Here is a 17,403-nt window from a genome sequence, read left to right on the forward strand (position 1 = left end):
GTTACAATAGTCTTATTTGCACATCTAAATAATAATCAATTGCTGTGAAGAATAGTGGGGTGGTGTCCTCTGCAAGTGGTTTTACTGACAGAAAGGCTATATGACACAGCCTCAAGCTGTGCCAGGGGAAATTTAGGCTTGAGGTGAGGAGAAAGTTCTTCACTGAGAGAGTCATTGGACACTGGAATGGGCTGCCCAGGGAGGTGGTGGAGTCGCCGTCCCTGGGGCTGTTCAAGGCAGGATTGGACGTGGCACTTGGTGCCATGGTCTAGCCTTGAGCTCTGTGGTAAAGGGTTGGACTTGATGATCTATGAGGTCTCTTCCAACCTTGGTGATATTGTGATAACTGCATGGATTCGTCTTCAGCTGTCTCCATCATCTGTTAGTCATTGCCTTTCTGATATTTAGAAATAGACAGAAAACCTGTTGGAATTTTTTTTTCTGTTTATTTTTCCTTGCTTATAGAAAGCATAAAAACATTTATCAACCCATTGTTTTATGGTGGAGGTATGGTTAAGGTTTCTCATTTAAGATCATAACATAAGGGTCAGGGCTTGGGAAAGGCAGATTATGGTAAACAAGGGCAATCACTCACTAATGTAACAGAAAGGGTTATAGACCATGTATACTGCTGTCATTCAGCATAGAGGACTCCCATTTGTCACTGTCTTTCTGCAGAGATAGAATTTTGGCTACTGCTCAGTGTTTGGTTTAAAAAAAGAAAGCAACAACAACAACAATAACAAAAGGCTTCAACAAATTGAATGTCCCAGGCTGCAAAGACTCAATCAACAAAAACCAGTTCTGTGCAAACACAGTCTTATGTCATTGTGTTGGAATGTCTTACATCTTGAACACAAATTACATAAATTGGAAATATAGTTTTAGAAATTGATTTTATGTCCACTTCTTTTAAAAACAAGAATATATGAAACTCAGATGAGGTATATGGGACTGTATTCTTCTTGAAAAAATGAAGTGAGCTTTAGATCAGCACTCTCCTAGGGCAGAAGTAAGAATATGTCCTTCTCCTTCATCCCCCAAGTGGGGGTGCTGATCAATACCTGCCTGAACATGAGCCAACGGTGTGCCCAGGTGGCCAAGAGAGCCAGTGGCATCCTGGCCTGCATCAGGAATGGTGTGGTCAGCAGGAGCAGGGAGGTCATTCTGCCCCTGTACTCTGCACTGGTCAGGCCACACCTTGAGTACTGTGTTCAGTTCTGGGCCCCCCAGTTTAGGAGGGACATTGAGATGCTTGAGCATGTCCAGAGAAGGGCGAGGAGGCTGGAGAGAGGCCTTGAGCACAGCTCTACGAGGAGAGGCTGAGGGAGCTGGGATTGGTTAGCCTGGAGAAGAGGAGGCTCAGGGGAGACCTTATTGCTGTCTACAACTACCTGAGGGGTGGTTGTGGCCAGGGGGAGGTTGCTCTCTTCTCTCAGGTGGCCAGCACCAGAACAAGAGGACACAGCCTCAGGCTGCACCAGGGGAGATTTAGGCTGGAGGTGAGGAGAAAGTTCTTCACTGAGAGAGTCATTGGACACTGGGATGGGCTGCCTGGGGAGGTGGTGGAGTCGCCGTCCCTGGGGCTGTTCAAGGCAAGGTTGGACGTGGCACTTGGTGCCATGGTCTAGCCTTGAGCTCTGTGGTAAAGGGTTGGACTTGATGATCTGTGAGGTCTCTTCCAACCTTGGTGATACTGTGATAAGTTATAGGGAGAGTATATTAGTACACTTGTTCATGGAATGTATCTATATCTGTGAAGAGTTTCTGAAAGGATACCTGATTCTTTACTTCTTTAAAATATATGAAGTACTTGGGCTCTCTATTTTCAACCATTCCCATTCCAGTCTGGGTTAAGTGTGATGTGTCATGTCAAGTTGTAAGAAGCATTAGTCTATAATTACAATTTCTCTGTCACAGTTAGCCTATCTTCATTTTCTGTGCCCTAGTGGTGATATGAGGATCAACAAGCTGTACTGATCCAGTCTTCTTTACTTTCATTTGTTTCTCCTTCAAGTCTGCAAGAAATTCACCTCTGTGTTTGAGAACCTTGGGGGGAATGTCTTTTGGTTTTGCCTTCTTTTTGTTTGCTTGGTTGGTTTTTTGTTTGGTTGGTTGTTGGTGTTTGGGTTTTTCTTGTTGTTGTTGTTTGGTTTGGTTTGGATTTTGTGTCTCAGTTTCTCCTTTTTTGGGGGATGGAGCTTTTTTCCCTGTTTTTTCTTTCTTTTTTAGAAGACTTCCTATAGGAATTATGTTTGTCTGCCAGTAATTCCTGTTGTCTCAAATCCTGCCTGAAAGCTTCTCAGATGTGACAGCATCAGATGTTTTGTTCATGCTTGAGATAAGGGGTCATGAATCCTACGGAAAATGGAGATCCTTATTTGAATTTACCAGCTTTATATTTCTTCTGTATAATAGTATCTAAACTGAAGGCCCTAGAAATACATCAGTTCCTCAAAACAAATGCTTCCCAAGCTTCTGTGCCAAACACATATATTTTAATGTTGTCCTCTGAATATTTAGAGTAAGTGTGCTGTCTTTTGGCTTGTTACACTGATGAAAATAAAGCTGCCATTTGTATTCATTTGTGTTCAGAGAAAGAGCAAGGTCAGTGCGAGTCTTAAATTCAGTTTGTCAGCTCTGTGTCTCAACACAGCTTGGTGTGAGAAAGCAATCACCAAGTGTTCTTCATTTGTAAAACACTATAGGGCCGCTTGCAGGCAGCTGAGTAGGTGCAAGCATTCTCCTCTGCTCTAAGTGAACTTTTAATCAGTGCTTGTGTTGATGTTTCTCTGTTAGTGCATCCTTACAGGTGAGTGTATGGTAAGCTCAGGAGTGCCACTCTTTTCATTGATTATTTTTTTACAGTGTCAGAATAAGCCAAAACTCTGTAGCTGGCTCATATTGGCCAATCATCTTTGTTTCTGACGTTTAAAAGAAAAGGAACAAGGTGTTGTATAGGTGATAATTTAAAACATTAGTTATTTGAATCAGAAATTAATTCAGGGCTAATTTGTGGAGGTTAAAGCATTTTTAAATTATTGTTCTCTCTCTTTTTGTTTGCCTGATGTCAGAGAATTAAATTCTAAATACTGCAGTTAATTAATTCAGCATACTGAAGTTTATATGTGTATATATGGGATGCAGTCACACTTCAGCTCCTTCAGCTGCCCCCAAGTCATCTGAATGTAACTTAGTGTAAAACTGCTCTATCAATATGATACTGATATTATTTTAAAAAATTGGAAATAATGATGAAAAGCAAACAACAATAGTACACAGAAAAAGCACAAACAGAAGACTGCTACTATTGCACATTCAATCCATGGCTCCTTGTTTTGTTAACAGTTAGGGAGGCATTTTTCTCCCGCTGTAGCAGTGTAGCTCACGTGGCTAAAGAGAAGATGGAGACAGAGTTTCCTTCCACCACTGAGCACCTATTTCTTGTTCATCTAAATAGGCAGTTAAATAGCAGCCTTACTGCATCTCCTGCTTTGTTGGGACTCATAAGGCCAGAGGGGTAAAATTTATGCTCTGGATTTGTGGATAAGACTGAGGCACTCATGCTTGCCTTCAACTTCTTGCAGTGTGCTTACTAAGAAATCTCTTGTCACTCCCTGTGTATCAGTACAGGATAAAGTACAGTCTCAGCACTTTGGGGATTTTTGTTATTCCAGGGCTGACAATGTGCTGCTTTGATTTTAGTAGAACAATTAGCAGTCAAGTTAATGTTACTGACTGTGATGCAAACACTAAACAAGAATTCTTTGATTTTTTTTCCCCTTTAAATATATAGACATGCTATAGATTCACAGAGAAAGGACAGACCAACAGCTTGATTTTCTAGACTTGTGTTATATGAATCTGCTCAGTGTGGGAATTTACATGCTTATAATTGGATGATGCTGTACATACATATTGCTATATTTGAACATCTATGCCTAATTTATTGTGGTCCACTGGGCAATCCTGGGGGGAGAGGGGGAAAGGAGGGGGAGAAGGAAATTTAAAAAAAGCCCAGCTGTAATTTTCTTACTTGCTTTTAATCAAGGCTCCTTAATTACACAGACTTTCTTCCTCATAACATCAACTGGTGTCTTCTAATTAAAAATTAAGAATAAATTTATACCTAAGTAACATGACAAATGCACAGCTGTAATTCTTCAAGCCTTTTAATATACTCAGCAAATTCCAGTGTTGACACAGGCAAAACAAATAGAATGTCAAAATGAAGTTAATCTAATGAAGCTTTTTCCTCTAAAAAAGATTCTTAAGTACCTAAAAGTTCTTTACAGTGAGGGTGGTGAGACACTGGAACAGGTTGCCCAGGGAGGTTGTGGCTGCTCCCTCCCTGGAGGTGTTCAAGGCCAGGTTGGATGATGCCTTGAGTGACCTGTTCAAGTCAGAGGTGTCCCTGCCTATGGTGGGGAGTTGGAACTGGATGATCCTTAAGGTCCCTTCCAACCTAAACCATTCTATGATTCGATAAATGAAACCTAGAAATATCCAAGGAAAAGAGGAAAAAACCTAATATCAAGAATTTAACTAAAAAAATGTTCATTACAGTTGTGTAAAAGGAGGCAGTAGGGCAGACAATTTATCACACTGCTTGATTCTACTGCAAAGTTAAGGCATACAATCAACAATGCTGTTGAATTTCCTGTAAAGTAGAAAATAGAAATTATTTCTGTCGGGAAAGCTCTCTAAATTCATCATTCTTATTTCTGAGTGATGAGTGAGTGCTGCAGTGTCAGGGAGTTAATGGATTAATGCTGAAGTTAATGGTGAGAACAACGCTTTTGGAAATAACCTTGTAATGGATCTTTCCATAGTTTTATTGTAAAACCTGGATTGGAAGGTTTTATAAGGTCATTTATACTCACAGGGGACTGAGCAGAAAGAACTTCTTTTCAAAGTGAAGTTTACAGGCCTATTAATTTATGATACAGACAAAATGTTATGGTAACTTTTCTTGTAATGCACAGTGAACAGCCTGTCTGCTTTGGCTGGGAAGAAAGTAGCTGTATGCATGTCTGATTTTAAACAAAGAGCAGGATAGAGTATAATAAAGGTGGATAGACCTATATGTAGAATAGATATTTGATATAAACATCTGCAAAACCTGAAATTACAATTACTATAGGATGCATTTATTTCTGTTTTTTTTTTCCTGTATTTTATGATAGCTGTGTCAATATTAACATTAATATATGTGTTGCATATAATTTTGGCAGGAAAGGAACTCAATTGGTGGGCTACTTCCAAAACAACTATCTGCTTATCTATTCTGCAAAGAAATAGTAGTGATGTTGCACAATTTATCATACACACATACCTTCTCCCTCTCTCACTTGCACTAACTATACTTAACCCAGGAGGTTCAGTTAGCATCCTCCTAATGTGTAATGGTACAAATAGGGTCTTTTGTTCAAAACAAAAGGTTGCTGCTTTAGTACCTGGGATTATCTGTTGCATAGTAATTGGGTGATCTGCCCTCTCCTGGAGAAATAACAAAGCAAAGGGAGGAAACGCATGCTTTCAGTTTTGAATTGTAGAAAGGACCTAGGAATGTTGAAGCAGGTTTTTAACCTTGACTCTATTCAAAGATCAAGTACATTTCAGCCCCGTTTCTGAGATAAAAGCATGAGTGCACCGAATATTTTTTAAAATATATATTTTTTTTTTACTTAGTATTTAGACTTTTTAATCGAGGATTACTTATATAAGTTCAGTTTTGCATGGAAAATTCTTTATCTGAGTCAAAAGAAGAATTCAAAAGGAACACCTCTTCAGGAGAATGAGCTGGGGGGAAAAAAATCTTTGTGTTTTTTTTTTTTTCTTGCAGACTTATCCTAATTTGTGTATTAAAGCTCAGCAATGAAGGTTTAATCTTTATTTTTTATTGACAGCTTCTAATGTTTGCATATAACTTGCCAAGTTCTGTTTACAAATACACACTCCTTTTCTACTTGCATGGCCCCTTTGATTAGCTAGTTGAAGTCTTTGCTTAGTGCAAAAGTACAAGTAAACCATCGATTAATCTTTGCTCTTTCATTTTCTTGTTACACATTATGGATTAAATATACAAGTACAATGCATCTCTGTGGAAACTTACTCTGAGAAAAGACTAAGAAAGAGACGTGGGAGCTGCTGGCTGGCAGAATGAGTTTTCCAGATTTCCTGGATTGCTTCTCTAGTGAGACAGCTGCTCCAGGTGGAGAGGGAAAAAGAAGAGAGAAGAGGAAAAGGAGAAAGTGGAATGGAAAGGGAGGGAAGGGAATGAAAGGGAGGGAGGGAGGGTGAAAGAAACAGAGAAAGACATAGAGAGCAGTTTTTTAGTACTAAGAAGTATCAGTTATCATCATATTGATAGGATTACCAGTAATATTTTGCCGTATTGCAGATTTAATGCTGTTCCAGTAGATGGCACTAATTACATAAACGATTCTCTAAAATAAATGAAAGCATAGGTATTAATTGTCTGCATCTCAATATTATTTCACTGTATTAAAAAAAATGGGGGAAAATAAAAGCATGCAAGTATACAGCACATATAATTTCCCTGTGCTTTCCATCTCAGTCTAATTCAGCATCAAAAATAGCGACGGTTTGCATAATGCATAATAATACATCCATCTATTTGTGTCTCAGGAAAGAATAATCAACATTCTAATCAGTATTTATCAATTTGGGCTGGAGGCACCGTCCCTGGAGGTGTTCAAGAAAAGACTGGATGAGGCGCTTAGTGCCATGGACTAGTTGACTGGCTAGGGCTGGGTGCTAGGTTGGACTGGATGATCTTGGAGGTCTCTTCCAACCTGGTTGATTCTAGGATTCTGTGATCTGGCATTTAGGATTCAGTTGCTTGGTCTTCTTGGAGATTAGGAGTAGTCCTATGTCTTATGACCCAAAGAACTGAAACATTTAGGAAGACTTTGACCTTAGTTGCCAGTAAATCTGAGGAAGTTCTTTGTCTTTTTTTTTTTTTCCCCCCAATAGTGATAGTTTAAGTTGTTCATCTCCTTCTGTAATAGTCGCATAATGTGAATAATAATTTTATGGTGATCTGAGGCTTATTCTTTTTCTTTCTCTTGTTTTACTTCAGCAATTTTCAAAGGAAATACGACAATGGCAAATAAATGTAGACGTGGCAAATGACATGGCACTTAAGCTGCTCCGCGATTATTCAGCAGATGACACCAGAAAAGTAGAACTGATGACAGATAACATTAATGCAACTTGGGCTGCCGTTACTAAGAGGTACGATATAAATTCAGCTGTTAGATTTGTTGTTAAACTTCATTGATATTCATTGTCCAGCTTTGGATGGAGATTGTAGAAGGAGGTAACATTTGAAAATGACATGACTGTCGTGAGAAAGGGGAGAATGATGATTGACTCTACTGTTGTGGGTTGCTTCTTTTTTTCTTTCTTTAAGATGTCTTTGAAATGTCTTTTAATTCTCTCAAGTAAAATTCTGCTTCCTGACAATTTTCTACTGCTGTGACCAGCTGCCAACTAACTTCAGTTGATAGGCTATATATTTTAAATATTTAAACTGAAATGTTCCCTATTTCTGTGTACCATCTCCACATCACAATCACAGTAGTGATTTTGAGTCATACACTGAATCTGAAAATGACAGACGCATTCTGTTGAAACAGGCTGGAAGTAGAAATGTAATTTTATACCTTTGAAGCAAATCTCTAGTCAAGAAAGTTTTTATCACATGCTTGATCACTTTCTTGATTACATTTTACAGTCTTGTAGTTTTTGGTTTAGATACCAATTCCTTACTTAAAATGATCTTTGCAGCTTGCCACCAAATTGTGAATCATCCAGTTCACAATCTGTAAGATCAGAACACGCTGCAGAATGAAAATTACTTTCCTTATAGTGGTAAAAGAGTTTTAAATCATTGCACGTTAGATGAAATATATAAAAATTAAATCAAAGTCACTTTAATCACTATCTTGGATTAAATTTTGTGTCTCCTAACTGGATCTGAATTAGATTTTAACATAATTTTAATTAAGTCTCATAACACCAGAAAGGTCAGTTTGGTTAAATATACAATAAATTCAGGAAATCATCTTGCGTCCTTACCTAAATTAAATGATGTCCACAGGAACTTACTCCCATATTTTACTCATTTCTTTAATGAAATCGGTGTTCATAAGAATGAGTCACTTCAGCTTCATTAAGACACATATACAGTGATTTCAGATACATCCATGAGTGTTCTTTTCAATCTAGACCATGAGTATGTAGTGCTCTGGTAACTCAGTGACTTCACAGTGATGTAGAAACATATACCCAGAATCACAGAATGTCAGGGGCAGGAAAGGACCTTGAGAGATCATCCAGTCCAACCCCTCTGCCAGAGCAAGATCACCTAGACCAGATCACACAGGAACATGTCTAGGTGGGTACTGACTATCTCCAGAGAGGGAGACTCCACAACCCCTCTGCACTACCAAAAAAAGATATATTCCAAAACACTTTGATATAAATCTATATTCCAAATAAAGATCTCAACCATTTCTCCAGCATCCATCAATGTTTAGACATATCTTGAGTGCCAAGTGGAAATGTTGTGCTAAAGGCTTTGATTTCTTTTCCCAATGGAAAATTGGTTTCTATTTTCCCATTACTTGAAATAGCCAGATTATTTTCTGGGTATTTTAATTTTAAAAAGAAAATGGACAAATTCTTTTCTGGGTATTTTATTTTAAAGAAAAAGAAAAATTAAGACTGCATTACATTGTTTTCAACTGGGTTTACTCTAACCTGCATTTATTATCAGAAATGTGTGTCAGTGTGAAAAATGTGAAACCTCTTTTCCATCAACCAGATTAGTAAAACAGCAGGCAAGGCAAGGAGCAATAAAATTCCACTTTGCCTGTTAGTAATAGTTTAGCCAGAGCAAGTATTTCAGTCATTAAGGCAACATCTGCCAGCTTGTGTTTTGTTTTGCTTAAGTAGATTTGTAGCTGATTGCTGTGTGTTTACCCTTTGCCTTACTGTTTTGTTTTATTACACTGAACTATAACCAATAACATTCTCACTCCTTTAGCAGCCGAATTGGTGAGTGCTTGATGCTTGCTTCACTTTTTTTCACTTGCCACTTTTTCGTTTTGGTATTGATACTGCAAAAATACCCTGAAAAGTCCATGAGCTGATCACTTAGGCAAAAGCCAGAGCAATTCGTAAACAGATCTCCTCTCCTCTTTAGAAGTGTTGACATTCCAGAAAGTAACTGTATTATTGAGGCAATTAAGGAGAAAGAAATCTCTGTTGCTTTTATTAACAAAAATAAATCTAACAGATGCCCTAAAGTGTTCTCAAGAGCAAAAAAATACAGTGAAGAAGGCAACTATTAGAAACTTACTATATATAAAAGTATTTGTTGTGGTAGTCCCTTTGTTTGTGGGCACTCTTATGTGAATTATCATATAAAACCTAAACACTTATTTCAAGTTATTCCTTTCCTGGGAATCCACCAAATGTGTTTAAATTTCACTAATTTAAATATTAAGGTAAGAAGGGATTTAGATCTTTCTGAAGTGGAGCATATATTTGAACAAGAATTCTGTAACATACACTGAGAATTGATTAGGACTCTGACCCATCACTGCCTGAGAGATATCTTAAAACATTTGCATCTCCCACCAGTTACCGTGCTCGAGGTCAAGGGAATTCGGCCTGCACAGCTGGTGTTCAGGGTTTTCACTGTTCAAGATGCTTTCTTTTTGGCTCTTGAGACAAGATACAGAGCACACACACCAGTCAAAACATGAAAAGTAACTTTTTTTCCCCTTTAGAAGGTTTGGGGAGTGAATAATAGCAGAGTCACAGAATGTTAGGTGTTAGAAGGGACCTCCAGAGATCATTGAGTCCAACTCCCCTGCACAAAGCAGGATCACCTAGGATGGTCTTCACAGGAATGCATGCAGGGAGGTTTTGAAAGTCTCCAGGGAAGGAAGGTCCACAACCCCCTGGGCAGCCTGTTCCAGTGCTCTGTCACCCTGAACTGTAAAGAAGTTTCTTCTCATGTTGAGGTGAAACCTTATGTGTTCAAGTTTATACCCCTTGCTCCTTGTGTTATTACTGCTGACCACTGAAAAGAGATTGGCCCTGTACACTTGACACCCACCCCTCAGATAGTTTTACATATTGATGAGATCTGCTCTCAGTCTTCTCATGTCTAAACAGCCCCAGACTCTTAGTCTCTCTTCATAGGGGTGATGTTCAAGTCCCCCAGTCATCTTGTGGCTCTCCGTTGGACTCTCTCCAGCAGGTCCCTGTCCATCTTAAAGCTGGAGAGCCAAAAATTGAGTCAATATATGACTATTTATTTTGTTATTTGTTTAAGTTGCTGGGAGTTAGAGATGGTGTAGCAAGGACTTGTGCTCTAGACAACCTATTTAGAAGGAGCTGCCAGCTCCTGTATTTATCCAAGAGTGACATGAATTCTCTGATGCGAGCAGTTGTATAAGCACCTTTATTTTGCATGTAAGTTGAACACTATGAAATGGAAAAGGCTAAGCAAAGTAAGGATGTAAACACTACAAAAGTATGCTGCATACCTGTTTCTTATGTAAGTTCATAACAGTAATTCTAAGTGTGAAAAAAGTCATAAGCTTTTGTCTTTGAGCAGCAAACATTCCTTTATTGGTGGTTGCTTCTTATGAAAATACACTTGTAAGAATATAAACTTTTTTCATAATCATAGAATCAACCAAGTTGGAAGAGACCTCCAAGATCATCCAGGCCAACCTAGCACCCAGCCCTAGCCAGTCCACTAGACCATGGCACTAAGTGCCTCAGCCAGGCTTTTCTTGAACACCTCCAGGGATGGCGACTCCACCACCTCCCTGGGCAGCCCATTCCAATGCCAATCACTCTCTCTGGCAAGAACTTCCTCCTAACATCCAGCCTATACTTCCCCTGGCACAGCTTGAGACTGTGTCCCCTTGTTCTGTTGCTGGTTGCCTGGGAGAAGAGACCAACCCCACCTGGCTACAGCCTCCCTTCAGGTAGTTGTAGACAGCAATGAGGTCACCCCTGAGCCTCCTCTTCTCCAGGCTAAACAACCCCAGCTCCCTCAGCCTCTCTTCATAGGGTTTGTGTTCCAGGCCCTTCACCAGCTTTGTTGCCTTTCTCTGGACACGTTCCAGCACCTCAACATCTCTCTTGAATTGAGGGGCCCAGAACTGGACACAGTACTCAAGTTGTGGCCTTGTAGGTATCATTTTATTGCCCACATGGAAAGAGCTTGTCCATTTTGCTGGAGATAAGTTTTCTTAATATATTGTACCTATTCTAATACTTTGCTTTATTGAACTTGTGGAATCAATCACATTTGTTGAATTGCTTTCTGGGTGAGAAAAAACACATTTACACACCAGCAACAGTCAGCAGGGTAAAGTGTGTTTAGTCTTACCAAAGATTCGTAGTTGGTTTACGTCTGGTAGCAACACCTTTCTGCGAGCGAATCCTATGAGGAGAGGTTGAGGGAGCTGGGCCTGTTTAGCCTGGAGAAGAGGAGGCTCAGGGGTGATCTTATTACTGTCTACAACTACCTGAAGGGGCATTGTAGCCAGGTGGGGGGTGGCCTCTTCTCCCAGGTAACCAGCAATAGAACAAGGGGACACAGTCTCAAGTTGTGCCAGGGGAGGTATAGGCTGGATGTTAGGAGGAAGTTCTTGACAGAGAGAGTGATTGGCATTGGAATGGGCTGCCCAGGGAGGTGGTGGAGGCACCGTCCCTGGGGGTGTTCAAGAAAAGCCTGGATGAGGCACTTAGTGCCATGGTCTGGTTGATTGGATAGGGCTGGGTGCTAGGTTGGCCTGGATGATCTTGGAGGTCTCTTCCAACCTGGTTGATTCTATGATTCTATGATTCTATGATTTGCTCATTTAGGCTTAGACTACTGAAGTAAGAAAGGAAAGAATGTTCTATTTAGAAGAACATTACCATCTTCTAGGTTTGTAATGGTATGAGTAGGAACTATTTTAGGTATCTTGCCACAGACCATATTTTTCAATAACAATAGATTCTTTGCACAGTCATGGAAAGTATTACACAAAGGGAAATAATTAGAGAATGTAGAACACATTCTACTAACTGCTTACACTCTCAAACAAGTATTTGTGTATGAAACAGAATCTCAGTATTGTTGTGAAGAACAATATTGTGTTGCTGTGTTGTTTTTAACTCTTAATGTCCTTAAGAATTACGAACTTTTGGCCACATGGAGTTAAAAAATCAAAACACATACATAAAAATGGCAGACAGAGCTCCTAGAAATAGGAAGTCATGAAAGTAATCTTAGATGCTTATATTCTAGTTTCCACCTTTCTTCTCCACTCACTTGACTGTACTTCTTGTGCAGTAATGACACCAACACACAAATCCAAGATAAGAATTCATGTTAGGACACTGAATACCTGCAGTTTACTATGTGAGAGGATAATCTTTGATGTGCAGAGCTTTAGAAATGCTATTAGGATGGGCTGGAAAAACAGTGTTACCCAGAATATGAAGTGATAAATCCTTTCCATCATTGTGAACATATTCTTGTGATTTTTGAGTAATTCTTTTAGGATTAAAATGAAAAAAATATGCAATTACTGAGTTATTTCAGGAGAGGATGGCATGAATAATACTATACTTTACTAAAAGGATCTATGGATCTTTGTATCTTCAATGGTATATTTCTTAAAACTCTGAAAAGCAGTGTGGATAAACTTAATGTTCCACCACTTTAATAGCTACTTCTGCAGGCACCTTTATCACTTCCAGAAAGGCAATAGATCACCTACAGGTCTGAGTCAAACGGACAAACACAAATGACCTCACAGAGAAAAGTTTTCTTGCTCTGAAATTAACTGTGACTTTTTGCAACCTGTCAGTTCCACAAGTGGCTTACTTCCATACCATGAATTCAACTGATTGACAGTTTAGTGGTGTTGGTTGTTGACTCTATAGCTAATGTTTTCAGTAGAGCCACAAAAATGGTGAAGGGAGTGGAGTGTCTTCCTTATGAGGGGAGCCTGAGGGAGCTGGGGCTCTGCTGCTTGGAGGGGGCATTCCAAGGAAATGCTCTTTTTGAGGAATGTCAGTCTTGCATCCAGAGGAGGTGCAGGGAGAGCAAAGTACTAAGTAAGACATAAGTAAGATTGATTTGTGTGGGAGGAAGAACAGAAATGTATTTTTTTTGTTCTTCCTCTGTTAGAAGATTAAGACAAATGTGTTGTTCTTTTCCTTAAAGGTGAGTTTTTCTGGAGTAATTAGAATTTTAGTCTCTTTTCGAACAGAATCTAATGCCCTGAAAGTCCAACCTAAAATCTATTTCCTATTAGTGTGCAGATAAATTAACAAACTCTAGCACACTGATTACTGCTTTCATCCAAAGCTTATTGCAACGAATGAATGTCTTACCTTTCCCCTCAATAGACCTCTTGTCAGGCTTTGTGTCCTTTAAAACAAACAACTGAACAGATTAATAAAGCTGATGGGCTAGCAGAGTGCCAACAAAAAGGAATTCGACCGTAGCTGTCATTTTTAGTTTGCATTGTTATTCTTGTGACAGCCTTGTTTTGTTTCCCCAGTGTTTTCTATAGATTTTTAATTTATTTTCTTTTACAGCATTTCCTTGCTATTGCAAGCTTTGGTGCTTCATGATTATTTAGCTTCTCATCAGCTGCTGTGCAGGCAGTGTAAACTTCCCCCTACCTGGTTTGGCAATCATGCTTGAAACTGAGGAGATAATTCAGTCTGCCTATTAAATTTTAAGTCTCTCTGTGGAAGTTACTGTAGTTTGACAACAGTGCTGCTCGCCTTTTGTTGTGTGGCTGTATTTCAACTATGAATGACATTTCAACGAGGCACTGTTTATATGTGAACTCACAAAGAAGTTGACAAATGATGAGTCATTATCATTCTGGATGGAGATCCGTGGCACCAGAGGCAAATGGTCCTCACCAAGGCAGAGAAAGGGGAAGTGGCAATACTTGAGAGCAGATGGGCAAAGCAACAGAATTAGCAAGGTAATGTTCTTGCATGTCCTGAAGTAGGGGTGTTGAGAAAACATTTAGGAAAGGTGTGAGAGAACTGGTAAATCATGGGGACAGAGCTTTTAAACTGTGTGTCATAGAGGTACACAGAAGGGGAGAGAGTAAGTAAGCAAGGAATTTCTGAAAAGGAAAAGATCAGTATGTCCATGTCTTTCAGCATCCAGTGTCAATGACATCTTGCCCAGTACATCAGATTTAACTCTACTGTGTACATTCCCTGTAGAGCTATTCCCCAGCTCTGAAGCATCACACTTCTCCTTACAGCAAACTGTAAGAAATATTATCTCTTGCAAATGATAAGAAATAATAGCTCTCGGAATTATCACTCCAGCTGGCATATATGCAGATCCTTCCTTTGTACAGGATACATAATCACTTATGTATCTGATGCATATCTGCTTAAGCATAATGGTGCCTTGTGGCAATGGTCCATGCACATTGAGGAGATCTCATCAATGTGTATAAATATCTGGAGGATGGGCATCAAGTGGATGAGGCTAATCTCTTTTCGGTGGTCAACAGCAGTGAGACAAGGAGCAAGGGGTACAAACTTGAACATAGAAGGTTTCACCTCAACATGAGAAGAAACTTTACAGTGAGGGTGACAGAGCATTGGAACAGGCTCCCCAGGTTGTGGAGTCTCGTGCTCTGGAGATTTTCAAAACCTGCCTGGATGTATTGCTGTGTGGACTACCCTAGGGGATCCTGCTTGGCAGGGGAGTTGGACTCAATGATCTTTGGAGGTCCCTTTCAACCTCTAACATTCTGTGATTTTTTTTTATTGGTAAAGAAGTGAAAGGGGGGAAAAAGGTATTCTTTTACCTGTTTAAAATGTGCTACACATTTTTGACTCTTCCTTTGTTCAGTTGGCACACTATAAGGTAAAAACAAATTTCTTGAAATTGCCTGAAGTACCAAGCTTGCAATGCCCATTTCCTACTTTCTGCATTTTATCTTAATAGTATCTTACTTTCCTTATTTTGTTTTTCTTGTTTTCATACCTATTATTCCAATGCTTTCTTATTTTTTTTAATCCATGTCAAGTTAAAGTTGATTCTTAGTGGTTGTTTTGTTTGCCTTTTTTTTTTTAATCCAACTTGGATTCATTTTTGTACCCCACAACACAACCTGTTTATGCTGATTTTAGATCATATTTTGCTTTTAAAATCTGAAAGAGATGCTGCTGTTCAGTATCAGAAATGGTAAGCAGTTCTGAATTTTCAGTGAGTTCCTGGTGCTTACAGTATATCTGAGGTTTATACCTCAGCTACATTAATTAATTGCTCATCATGTCTGTTACTTTACTATGCTTCATATACCTTTATTGATTCCAAGAGAGTAGATCTCTTTTTCTGGTAGTCAACCAGTAAGTTGTGCAGTGTGATTTTACTCTAAAGGAAATGAAACAACTCTTCAGGGCTGTCCTCTCTCTTTTTTCCTGTGGGAGCACCAGCAGAATAGACTTGTTCAAATAAGATGAACCATAGCTCAGATGTGTCTTCAGTGACAGATTTTGTACTGTGCTGACCCCTTGGAGCTGTGGACGCTTGTCACTGTTACTTTCTTTCATACTGGGGAAAATAAAAGTAGAAGCATGGAACACATGTATTAAATTTTGCTGTGACTAAATTGGTTTTCACATCATGTCACTGCTTTATTCATTTTATGTCTGATACTACTCTTTGTGCTGGTTGAAACAACATATCCAAGTTAGCATCAGGACAGTGAGTTAAAGATGAAGATAATACTTTTTTTTCCCCTTCTTTTTAACAGTAATTTTTCAAGTGTTACTATGCATTGACATCTTCATTAAGGTGTTGGCCTTCATTTTAAATATTAAATTCCTTCAAGGCTACAGATAGGTCAGAACCCAGCAGTGATACTGAGTTTAAATCTTCATTGTACCACCTGGTATTTTGGACACACACCTATATTTAATCTTTCTGCTCTGACATTCCTGAGAATTTGTTGCATGTGGAAATATTCACAGTCCTTCCTTGGTTTGAATAATCTAAATAAATTCACTCTCTTGCTCTTCACACCCTTTTCTCAATGGTTAATTAATGCACTGAATAACACCCAGTGCTAGTCCCTTGGGAAAAGTGCCTAATGATGAGGGTTGAATAATATTTACGTTGCTTCTCTGTGGCATCCCTGCTATGGTTCCTAAACAGCTTCTTCTGGTTCCTAAACAGCTTCTTCTATAGGGCCTTAATTTGCAGTAAACAAACGATACTTCTTTGCATTAGTTTTCATTTTTTCTTTCAATTAATTCTCAAAGAACAAAATAAAGGCAAATACATTTTTCTTACACACAGATTTTTGTCCATGATACACTTAGTAAATAATTAAAGAATTATACTTACACATGAAAGCAGAAATCTTCTTGAGTGTCCATTGCCAGCAGAGAGATTAATTTCCATTTCTGATGGAACACACCAATCCAGTCTTTCTATACATGTATATATAGTCATTATAGGAGGTTTCTCCTACTAGATGTATGTTTCTGCGGCCATTGTCTGATTTAGGGAGGGGTAATCACAGAATCACAGAAACATCCAGGTTGAAAAAGACCCTCAGGAGATTCTGGGCTCCTCAATTCAAGAGAGATGTTGAGATACTGGAACATGTCTAGAGAAGGGCGACAAAGCTGGTGAGGGGTCTGGAACACAAACCCTATGGGGAAAGGCTGAGGGAGCTGGGGTTGTTTAGCCCGGAGAGGAGGAGGCTTGGGGATGAGCTCATTGCTGTCTACAAGTGTCTGAAGGGAGGCTGTAGCCAGGTGGGGGTTGGCCTCTTCTCCCAGGCAACCAGCAATAGAACAAGGGGACACAGTCACAAGTTGTGCCAGGGGATGTATAGGCTGGATGTTAGGAGGAAGTTCTTGCCAGAGAGAGTGATTGGCATTGGAATGGGCTTGACAGCCTTTCCCTCATCCAGTAGCCGGGTTATCTTGTCATAGAAGGAGATCAGGTTGCTAACATTTAGCAAGCCTTAAAGACTGTTAAACATAATGGCATGTTCCTATACTGTCATCACCACTTTGCTACATGTATAATGTGCTTAACTTGGACTGTGTCAGATTGCAGAGTAATAGAACAGCTTAGGTTGGAGAGGACATTAGAGGTCATCTGCTCCAACCATCCACCCTGGGCAGGGATGCCTCTCAAACTAGCATCTTCTGCTAAAGGCATTATCCAACCTGGCCTTAAATGAAGTAGTCAGGTTAAATTTACTAGAGTAATGTCACTGCTTGATATTTGAGACTACTTAAATTAGCAAGATAAACTGTTCCTGATCAGATTGTCATTCTGAATAAGCT

General features: G+C 39.3%; 1 protein-coding gene across 22 annotated transcripts in view; it reads left to right on the forward strand.

The window, feature by feature from the left end:
• DMD (dystrophin) overlaps positions 1-17,403 on the forward strand; it is a 1,274,903-nt gene that overhangs the window by 980,995 nt on the left and 276,505 nt on the right. For all 22 annotated transcript variants that reach the window (XM_064151948.1, XM_064151957.1, XM_064151959.1 and 19 more), the window contains one exon: positions 7,106-7,260. In XM_064151948.1, coding sequence (XP_064008018.1) covers positions 7,106-7,260 — 155 coding nt within the window. The remainder of the gene's footprint in view (positions 1-7,105; positions 7,261-17,403) is intronic.

The sequence above is a fragment of the Pogoniulus pusillus genome, chromosome 12, assembly GCF_015220805.1.
Source record: "Pogoniulus pusillus isolate bPogPus1 chromosome 12, bPogPus1.pri, whole genome shotgun sequence".
Taxonomy (NCBI): domain Eukaryota; kingdom Metazoa; phylum Chordata; class Aves; order Piciformes; family Lybiidae; genus Pogoniulus; species Pogoniulus pusillus.